The sequence below is a fragment of the Impatiens glandulifera genome, chromosome 6 (genome assembly GCF_907164915.1).
Source record: "Impatiens glandulifera chromosome 6, dImpGla2.1, whole genome shotgun sequence".
Classification (NCBI taxonomy): domain Eukaryota; kingdom Viridiplantae; phylum Streptophyta; class Magnoliopsida; order Ericales; family Balsaminaceae; genus Impatiens; species Impatiens glandulifera.
The window spans coordinates 27,611,909-27,624,051 of NC_061867.1; the positions used below are offsets into that span (position 1 = coordinate 27,611,909).

At 29.1% G+C, this 12,143-nt stretch overlaps 1 protein-coding gene across 1 annotated transcript; it reads right to left on the bottom strand.

Moving 5' to 3' along the window:
• Positions 1-1,328: 1,328 nt before the first annotated feature.
• On the bottom strand, positions 1,329-1,964 carry LOC124943444 (secreted RxLR effector protein 161-like). The gene has a single exon (XM_047483947.1). It carries the CDS (start codon positions 1,962-1,964, stop codon positions 1,329-1,331), a length of 636 nt encoding a protein of 211 aa, XP_047339903.1.
• Positions 1,965-12,143: the final 10,179 nt, after the last annotated feature.

A 12,143-nucleotide genomic window follows, 5' to 3' on the forward strand; every position in this document is an offset into this window, starting at 1 on the left:
TTCAAAATCGATATCTTGACGAATCATCTGTGAACCTTCGAGAAATTTTCTCAAACCTGAGTTTTCTAGAGATCTGAACATTGAAGTGATATCTTCATCTCCGATGGATAATACAAAGTCAAAATCGATGATCAAGGTATTATGGGCAAAGGCTGGATCCATTTCTTTTGATCCTAGAAGAAAGAGAGGGACTTTTGTTTATGAGAAAGAGTTCAAGATCAGAAGAGTATAGAGCTTAAATTTGCCTAGAGGAATTTGGAAAGTTTCAGATGTGTTGGTTACTCTTAAAGAAGACATCATTAAACAGGAGGAAATTGTTTAAGATTCATCCTAAATTCTATTGGGCAAAGAAAGATGATTGTTACTTGTATGTTATTCATATAAGAGAAAGTTATTGCTTAAGGTTCATCCTAGCATCTATTGGGCTGAGAAAAATGACCGTTATAGATTTGTTAGTCATTCTTTTGAACATTGAGAGACACAGGTCTTTACGTTATTTGAGATATGACTGTTTTGATTTTTGAGAGGGAGTATATTCAGACAGATAATGACAAAACCAGACAGTTGTCCTATTTTGATTCGAAGATAAAACTACCAGAATTTTTATATAGATAACCAAATGAACTGTCTGCATATTGTGGATTTAATGGACCAGATATTTATTTTTGAGGAAAAACCGCTTCCGCATAAAACAGAAATCTATCTGAGCGATATTTTTTAACTTAAAACCGACCGGCTTGACTTTCAGTTTGTTTAAGTTGTTCGGTTTTATCTAGAGTTATTTCGGTTTCAAAAGGAGAAAATCGTTCAGTTTTATATGTCTGATCAATTTATTTTCTTCTAAATTTATGAAAACACATATTTTATGAAATCATGTAATGAAAATATGTTTGAGAAGCGAGAACTTCTCCCTAAATCTGTGCATGGTGTTTTTATGGAAATAATTTCAACCTTAATAATTTTTTAGAAGAACCATCTTCTCCCTCAATGCATACCCGGTTTTGTATGAAAACATATGTAATATGGATATTTTGAAAAAGAGGGAGGTTCTCCCTATGCATGCCGTGTTTTAGAAAAGTTTAGATAATGTCTGCAAGACCCAAAATGCTTCTAAAGTAAAAAAACTTAGTCTCTTGCAGTGGCTTGGTAAATATATCATCCACATGTTGATCGGTTGACACATATTCCATCCGAATATACTTTTATGCCACGTGATCCCGAATAAAGTGATGTCGGATATCTATGTGCTTGGTTCTCGAGTGAAACACCGGATTATAAGTTATGGCAATGGCGCTAGTGTTGCCACAAAAGATCGGGGACTCCTCGGCTTAAATACCAAAATATTTCAATTGTTGTTGCATCCACAGAAGCTGAGCACAACAAATTCCAACAACAAGATACTCTACTTCAGCCGTTGATGTTGCAATAGAAGTTTGCTTCTTGTTGTACCACGAGATAAGCCGATCAACAGGGAACTGGCACGTTCGACTGGTGCTTTTCCTGTTCACCTTACAACAAGCATAATCTGCACTATAGTAGCTTATCAAATTGAAATTGGAATCCTTCGGATACCACAGTTCCACATTTTGAGTGCCCTTAAGATATTTTAATATTCTCTTAGCAGATACATAATGAGATTGTTTAGGATTAGCCTGGAATCTTCTGCAAACTCCAAATGCAAATAGAATGTCCGGTCGGCTGGCTGTGAGGTAGAGCAATGATCCAATGATTCCCCGGTAGGCCGTAATATCAACAGACTGACAATCTTCATCCTTGTCAAACTTGATTGATGAGCTTATAGGAGTTGAGGCAGCAAAGCAGCTCTCCATGCAGAACTTCTTTAACAACTCCTTTGTATACTTTACTTCATTGATGAATGTACCTCCTTCAAGTTGACGAACTTGAAGGCGTAGAATGAAGCTTAACTCTCCCATCATGTTCATCTCAAACTTATATGTGATCATCTTAGAAAATCTCTCACACAAATTGGGGTTACTTAACCCAAAATAATATCATCAACATATATTTGAACAAGTAAGATATGAGAGTCCTTTTCAAACTTAAATAGTGTCTTATCCACATATCCTATGGTAAAATCATGATCAAATAGAAATTTAGTAAGAGTATCATACCATGCTCTAGGATCTTGTTTAAGACCGTATAAAGCTTTATCCAATCTAAAGACAAGATTTATCAAAGAAAAGTTTTTAAAAGAGGGAGGTTGTTCAATATAGACCTCCTCATTTATAATTCCGTTAAGAAAGATACTTGTAACGTCCATTTGAAAAACTTTGAAATTTTTAAAAGAAGAAATTGCTAAAAAGATTCTAATGGCCTCATGTATAGCAACAAGAGAAAATGACTCCTCGATGTTAATTCCTTCCTCTTGTTTATATCCTTGGCCCACTAGTTTAGCCTTGTTCCTCATAACCAAAGCATCTTCATTGAGTTTGTTGCGAAAGACCCATCTGGTTCCAATGACAGATTGATTAGTTGGTCTTGGAATTAAAAGCCATACTTTGTTTTTTTGAACTAATTTAGTTCCTCTTGCATTGCAACGATCCAATTTGATCAAATAGTGCTTAGGTTCAATCTGTGAATTGAAAGCCGAGTTTGCACATTCATCTAATAATTGTTGTCTGGTCCTAAGAGGTGTAGAGGGGCTACCTATAATAAGATTAGGAGGATTATTTTTGTTCTATTTGAAGTTTGGTCATGAAATTCTTTCTAACCAACTAGTTATTTGATCAAGGTTTGATTGACCGGTAGGTTGATCAATGTCATACCGATCAGTTTCCTCGGCATTATCCGAGTTGTCAATCACCTGCTGGGAAGTAGTTTGATTTTGCTGAATTTCAGCATTCTCAACCGTCTGGTTATAAGAATTTTTTCGGTGGACTTGTACTTCATCTTCGCTATCAGACTGTAGATTGATATTTTCCATTTTGTTAGACAAATCAATGGATATTGAAGTGTTATTTTCGATAGATTCATCAAACACAACATGGGATGATTCTTCAACAGTTCGAGTTTTATTATTATATACACTATAAGCTTTACTAAAATCAGAATATCATACCATAATATCAACATTAGATTTGGCATAAAAAACGGTCAAGTAGTTTTTACCATTGTTATAAATATAACACTTACAGCAAAAGATCCTAAAATATTGGATGTTAGGAACTTTGCCATGGTAAATTTCAAAATGTATTTTATTTAATCTTTTATTTATCATTGATCGGTTTTGTGTGTGAGATGTTGTGTTGATAGCCTCTGCCCAAAGTTTTTGAGCCACACCGGAGTCGGCTATCATAGATCTGGCCACTTCTTTAAGGGTTCTGTTTCTTCTTTCAGCTAAGCCATTTTGTTGAAGGGTTCTAGAACTAGACAACTCGTGTCTAATACTAGATGCCTCAAGATAATATGATAAAGTGTTGTTGGTAAACTCAGTACCTCTATCACTTTTAATTTTATTAACACTTATTGATTTTTCGTTTTGTACTCTTTTAAGAATTTTAATTAGATTAGGAGTTTCTTAATCTTTAGAGACTAAAAAGATAAACCGGGTAAACCTAGAGTAATCATCAATTACTAAGGTGTATTTCATGCCTCCTAAACTTGTTACTTTAATTGGACCGAAAAGATCCATATGTAATAGTTCTAAGCATCTTTCAGATTGAATGTTACCTTTGTTTTTAAAAGTGGATTTGATCTGTTTGCCCATCTAGCAAGCAGAACAAACTTTATCTTTAGAAAACTTTACATTGGGAATGTCTTCAACTAGTTCTTTAGAACATAATGAGTTAATGGTCTTAAAGTTTAGATGATTTAATCTTTTATTCCAAAATCAATTTTGATCATTTTTAGCTATCATGAAATTAGGATTAGATGATTTATTTTTCTAGTTTACTTTATAAACATTTCTTGTCCTATGTCCTGTCAACAAAGTACTTCCTTTTTTATCCTTGACTAAACATGTTTGTTTATGAAATTCAACGATATATCCTATATCACACATTTGACTAATACTAAGTAAGTTGTAACATAAATTTTCAACAAGTAGCACAGTTTTTATAGTTAGATTACCATGAACAATCTTACCCTTGCCCACAGTCTTACCTTTGAAGTTGTCACTCAATGTTATTCTTGATCTAGATTATTTCACTATGTTGGTTAAAAGTTTGTTGTGTTCGGTCATGTGCCTTGAACATCCATTGTCCAAGTACCATTCTGAGTCCTCCAGATAACTAACTTGTTTAACCTGCAAAACAGAATTATTTACACCCTTTGGTACACATATTATTTGGGTCCACGGTTAATTAGTCCTTTAGGGATCCATACTTGTATTATTCTGATGGATCTCCCGATATTAGTCTTAATGATTCTGTATGCACTAGGCTTCACATCTCTTTGTCTGCCTTTAGATGAGTCATAATGTTTTGAGGATGAGTTTTGAGATACCTCTTTGACTGTTTGTTATGCTCATGTCTAGCCGATCACCTGTCTTTCCTTCTCTCAGGATTAAGTCACCATGACTAATTAGTTGGCTCCACATATTTTAGTTCTTTTCTAGTTTCTAACTCATTTGTATCTTGACTTTCTTTAGTGTCAGTTGAAGTTCTTTCTTTGACAAAACTTATGAAAGGAAGTTTGTCTTTCTTGGATTTCAACGTGTTGCATGGCTTGTCTGGGTTGCTACCGCCATAACCTAGACCAATCTTGCAATTGGAAGGTGTCTGATGGCTTGTCATTTGATTAACTGCATCCCCAGACTTAGTCCATGCAGCAATCACATAGTTTGTTCTTACATTTTCCTTGGTCAACAATTGAACTGTGTCCTTGAGATTCTCGTTCTCAGAGGATAGTTCAATTGTTTTACCAATCTAGTTATCTGGTTGAGTTGGGATGAGATTAGACTAATTCTTGTACTCAATGACCATGACATTGAGTGCAGTAATCAGGTCATCTCGTGTGAATTCTTCATAAGCGTAGTCAAATACCTCTTCATCGTTGGCCATGAAGCATTTAACTTCTTCATTATCACTGTCTTAGTCACTTTGAACCCATTTGATTTTTCTTTCCTCTGCCATCATTTCTTTTTTATCGTTATTGAGTTTGGATGATTGATGATCCTCTCTAGGTTTCTGATCGGTTGTCTTCTTGTCGTCTCTCATTGGCTTCTGACACTCCGACTTGTAATGACCCAAGGTATCCCAATTAAAATAATAGACGTTAGCCTTATTACCGTTAGAGTAGTTGTTATTGTAGGAAGTGTTGGTTTGATTCTTCTTCATGAATTTGATAAACTTCTTGAAGAATAAGACCCTTGCATCATCGACATGTCATCATCTATAGTAGCAAGATGTGCGTGAACTCTCGCCTTCCATACGACATAGTTTTCCTTTGAGAACATAGGGACCTTGTTGATTACAACCATATACATAGTTCAAATTCTTGTTGCTACTATGAGAATACAAAACAATGCTCTAATACCATTTGTTAGGATCAGGATCAACAATAGAGATGGGGGTCTGGCTATTATTGAATGCTTACGCACTCTTCGTTTGATATTAACTCTATTAGAAGTTAATATCGGTTTCTATTCTTCGCAAGTTGTCACAAACTCTTGAACCGGGTTCAAGTACAAAAATATTTGTTTCAACTTGAAGTAGCACAACAAGATTAGAATGATGCAATGAAAAAGAACACAGGACACAAAAAATGTTTATGCATGTTCGGAATAGAAGCTCCTACGTCACCCCTTCTTCTCAACCTTGAGAAAGATATTCACTTGAAGATTTGGTTGAATACAACACCTGTACAAAACCCAATCGAACAAATATGACTTAAATATTACATCTTTTCGAACTCCTAGCACACACTCTTGTTGAACAGAAACAAATTCTATCAACTTACAATTCTAACAACTCACACAGAATAGGTAGTATGTAATACAATGTAAACACTTAGTACACATAGAACTTTTTGAATATGAGAGCTTGAAAGATTGTATTTAGCACTTAAGATTCCTTTTTGGGCACTTAGAACTTGAAAACTCTCTTGTATATGTAACCGTATATAAAGTTGTAGTCCTGCTTCTCTTTTTGTAGGCAAAGATATCAACGGATATATTTGCTGTAGTGAATAACGACTGTATTTTGATTGGTTGAACTCCATTTTAGTACATCGGAGAAGATCCTCATTTAATCTTGTCAGTACTTGTATGATAGTATGCCAAAATCACATTAATGGAATTACAATGTACGAGGAACGTACAGCTTAGAGGATTTGTGTTTTGGTGATTTACAGTTTATATTTGGTTGATAGAGGACTGTTGCTGAGACATACTTCTAAGAGGTTTTCATCAGACTTGCACCAAAAAGGAAATAGATACTAAAGATACATAAAGCTGGCCTCTGATAATACCGGAAGCATCCTAATGTAGTGGATGATAAAAAATACCGAACGCGCTCCATCTTGATGTAATACCAAAAATATAAATAACCGGAGGCACTCTGTATAAAATACCGGAAGCGAGAACCGGGCGTTTCTATATAAAATACCGGAAGCAAGAACCGGGCGCTTCTATATAAAATACCGGAAGCGAGAACCGAATAACAAATAACCGGACTTCAGAAAATACTAGACGCGTATTAGCAAACTACCGGAAGAAATAATTGGACGCGTCTTATTATATAGAACCGATTATATAATACCGGACGTGTCCCATCTTGAGATAAAACCTGAGGCGTGTAGCATATAATACTGAAGTATAAATTGCTGGCTGCACTCACAAAATACTGGACGCATGTTCCTTTACATAATACTGATATTAATAAAATCGGACGCGCTCCATCTTTACATAATACCGAAGTTTAAAAGTTGACGACGCTTCTTTAAAAACTACCGGATTATAAAACCGATGTTGCAATTTGACGGATATTCCTTGTCATAAAATTGATCATAAGGCCGAACAATTTTTCTTTTTCGGTTTTCTTTAATCTGCACAAGATTAAATAAACACAATTCAGTTTGTATTTACCAATAATTGATTGAACATTTTATCTTAATAATTTCTTCCTTTTTAATTATTTAAGCTAAATATTAAAATAAGATAATTTTATAATTATTGATTAATTATCCTAAGTTAATTGGATTATTTAATTTAACATATTTATAAAAATTCTCTTTTTATAATTATAATATATATAATATTTCATATATTATAAAAAAAAAATTATCCATAACTAGATAAAAATAAAAAAATATATTCTTCCCTCATTTATTTCTCAATATATAATATAAATATATCAATAAAAGATATATTTTGATTATAAATATATATATATATATATTTATAATCAAAATATATCTTTTACAGGTATATCAATTTTTTATTTATTAATTATGGAACTTTTATAAACTATTTTATATTATTATCTAATAAATCACCTAAAATAAAGAAATTTAAAAAAACATAATATCTTCTCTAATTGATTTTACAATATATAATATAAATATATATATATATATATATATATATATATATATATATATATTATCTCTCATTATATATAATAAAGAATTTAAAATATGTTATATATTCTCATTTATTTCTTAATATATTATATTTATAGACATATATCTCACAAAAATTATAAAAGAAATTAAAAATTATATTATTTCCCTCATTTATTTATGAATATATAATATTTATAATAACATTTCAAAATTCTTTAAATTTATTATTATCTCTCTCATATCATTTTTCCTCAAATTTTCAATAAATAAAGTAGAATAGAAAATTTTAGAAAATATAAAATTTATTCTAATTTTTTTTACTATATATATTATAAATTTATTAATATTCTCTCATATAATTTTATATTTATAACATTTTATATACATTAAAAAAGTTACTGTGGAGTAAATTTGGGAGAAGGAAATACATGGCGCAATCTGATTGGTTGAAAAATATAATAATTTATCTAATTTATCTCTTTCATATCTCATTTATTTCTCAATATATCATTTTTTTTCAAATCATCTTAAAATTTAACATCTATTCTTTATCTTTATCATTTTCAAATTAACACCATTTTATAACAAAATAAATTAATATAAAAACTCATTTTATCAACATTCATACATTTTTTTTCAATTACACTAGTTTATTATTCTTTCAAAATTCCAAATAAACCTCATTTTCCTTTTATTATTCTTATTTTAATGTTTCTATAATTTATTTGTTTTTTCTCTTTTTCACCTAAGAAAAAGAGGAAGAAGTGAAGTAAGTGGGAAATGAATCAAGTAAAGGTAGAAATATCATTTCACTAGTATATAATATATAAATGCTCAACATATAAGGGTAATAAGTGTCAGTTTAATAAAATAACACCCTCATGTAAAATGTTAGAATAAAGGCATAAGAAATATGTGGGAGTAAGAGGTAGATAATGATAATCAAGAGATGAGATTGTTGCTGAACGAAATTAGAAGATGTTAATAATGATGAGATGTTTGGTACAAAATACTCAAAATTAAGTCATAAGATTAGAAGTTAAAATTTAATTTAGGTGACATAAAAATATTAATATTTTGATAATATTTTATATATGTATTATCTTATATTCTAATAATTATTTTTATTTTATTTTTGCAATAACAAGTCTTGTTTGAGACTCATAATCACATTTTGGACAACCTAAATTTTAGCTGTATACGATAGAATCTTAAGCGCCCAACTTAATACCGAATTTTTTAGCCTTTCAAACTAAACAATAATAATCTATAAAATTTACATTATGATGTACAATTTATATCATATATAATCTATATAGTTTCTGAATTCCAATAACATTTAAATAATAGTGTCTTAAAACACGCATACTCCATTATCCATGTTTAATTTATGAATTTTTTAGGAAAATTGAACTCCACACGACTCTACACATTAGTGATACTTAATAATTTTAAAATCGTAAATTTATAATGTGTTAAATTTTCACTAGGAATATTTGTGTAACATTTGTTTACTTATTTCTCAACATTAAATGGACGACGCTAAAAAGAATAAATGATTATTTGTATTAGTTGAATGTATAAGAGTTGCAAATTTAGTGTTCACGTCTTTTAGATGTATTTTTTACAACTAATTCAATTCAATATTTTCTAGATGACCCATGTTCAAAATAAAAACAATAAAAACAAAAAATAAATATGTCTTCTCACAAAATAGATAAACAATAAAATGAACTATCAAAAATCAAATAAATTAAGAATTTTTTCACAAAGTAGGTTTACCGAACTATATCGATATACAAACTAGAAAAACACATAACTAAATTATAAAATAATTCTAAAAAAAAAAATCATATTAGTTTCAATGAATTCCCTTAAATATTTTCCAAACTTCTGAGTTACGTTTAGCAAATTAATACGAAACCTGTAAAAAAACATTATATAAATATTTGGAACAAAAAAAACAAATAAAAAAATATTTAAAAATTAACCATTCCATTATTGTTACGTGTTTGAGTAGAAGCACCTAATTCAGTAATAATTTTACAATTTTAACTTTTCCGTATAATGATGCTTTAGGTAAAGCCTATACTAAAAAATAAAAAATAATTATAATGTAATTTAAATATAAAAGAAAATATTTAGTATTAAAAATTACTGTATCATCGTATGTATTAATTGCTGGTACCATTTTACTAATACAAAGCTGAATTATTGGTCTCAATAACAATAGTTTAACATTGTAGCTATTTTCAATAGCTACTTTATGAATAGGCTATATTGAAAACAAAAAATAAATTAAAGGTTAAAAACATTTATTTAATTAAAAAAATATTATTAATTTAGAAGATGAATTCAATTACCGTTTAACCATGGCTATCAATTGAGTTTAGCATTCTCTTTCTAATATCTCCGTCACTAACATTATTGAATATAAATTCAACAATATTAAACAAACCATTATCACAAGCAGCATGGAAAAGAATGTCTCCATCTTTATTTTTAACCTCCATATTAGTACCCTTCCAACTAGTAACTATATTATAAATTAATACATTAGCTTCAGTATTCATATTAATTTGTTGAATATATTTAATTATTCAAAACTTATCTCAAAATATTTTTGACTATAACATTTACATGGATTATAAAAAGCAGTTTCTATATTTCCAGTAAAACTATCTATAAAAAAAAAAAGACAATAATAAAAATAACAATAAAATTAATTTAAGTTTATTATAAAATTTATTTCTTAATAAACTTTATTCTCTAAAACTATATATTCTCATATTAATAAACTTTTACATCAAACTAACAAGTATTCAATTCAATAAAGAAAAATATTCAAAATTTCATAAATTTATAAAAAAAAAATATATATTCAATTAAAAATTTATAGGTTAGAGTTTTCACAACTGAAATCCAATGATTATACTATAAGAGCATATAAAAAAATTTACAACATACCTATGGTAATTTGAAGTCCATTAACATCTAGTTTCTTAATGGCTAGAGCCATATCTTTGAAATGGGAGCAATATTGTTTTCATTAGAATCCATTGTGTCTTCTTGGTCGCTTATATTGAAATAATTGTCGTTACTATTGAAATCCTCTTCGCTACTAATGAAATCATCTTTGTAGAAAACGTCATAAATAACATTAATAACTATAAAAGTAGAATATAAACAATAAAAAAATAAATAACATAGGTCATTTGTTTGGTATTTAAAAAGTTCTAAAAAAAAATCCAATATATAAAAAAGAATTATATATAAATATATATATATATATATATATATATATATATATTTATTATTTGTACTTACATATACAATATTTCTTATATAATAAAAAGATTTTATTTCTCATCGTATTTAAAAATATATTTTTTCTCCTTATTTATTTATAAAGGTAAATGTTTATATAAATATTCACTTTTTTTTAAGTTATATATTTATAAATTTCCACATAATAATAAATATATATATATATATATATATATTCTTTCTCAATTTTTTTTATATAAATATTCTTTTTTAAAATGGGTGTTGATTTAATAGAATAATGTTTTAAATTTTTATTAATTAGATGTATATTAAAAAATTAAATAACATTATCTTCGCTGTAATATAATTTTTTATATACTTATAAATATTCTCTTTATTATAATATATATATAATATTTCCTATATGATAAAAAAAAGTTCACCATAACTAAAAAAAAATAAAATAAATTATCTACACACATTTATTTCTCAATATATAATATAAATTTATTTATATATATATATATATATCACAATACTTAATAAATATATATATATATATATATATATATAAAAAAAATATCTCCTCTAATTTGTTTATAATATATATATATATATATATATATATATATATATCTTTTATATACATATTTCATTTTTTATTTGTTAATCATGGAATTTTTATAAACTATTTTATATTATTATATAATAAATCACATAAAATACATAAATTTAAGAAATTATAATATCTTCTCTAACGAAGAATGATTGGAGGTCGCAGGACGCTTGAACTGACCACTCGTCTATTGAACAGAAGCTTGATTTGGTTTCCTTGACGAATTTTATACGCACCATATAACTTCGGACGGTGGTACTCGACAATATTCTATAAAGGTTAATTGCGCCCCTTTCCTTTGTTCAAAGGCACCTACAGATGCTCCAAAAGCCAACCGAGTTGGAATGAAAAGCCCACATTATGATTGCTCAATGGAGAGACCATCTGGTAGAGAATAGATAAGATGATGGATGACCAGTTGACGACCATCCCTTTCATTATCGTCACCATCATCTCAAATCTTTCTTGGGTGTAGGCGTCGAACGACCCTACTTTCCCTTAAATAGATTTTGCCACAATGTCGTTCACAATACAATACTCATACTTGAGATACCTCTTCTTCCCATTATTGATCACCGGGCCTCTAATGTTAGAGAATCGGGTTTGCATCTCTGAGATATTCTTGGTCGGAATCTTATCTGCAAATGTGGGGCCTTCGACAAAAGCCTAAAGAACTCGACGAAGGATGTTTCGGATACAGTTATTTCGACATCTTTCACCGTTGTCGAATGAGAGT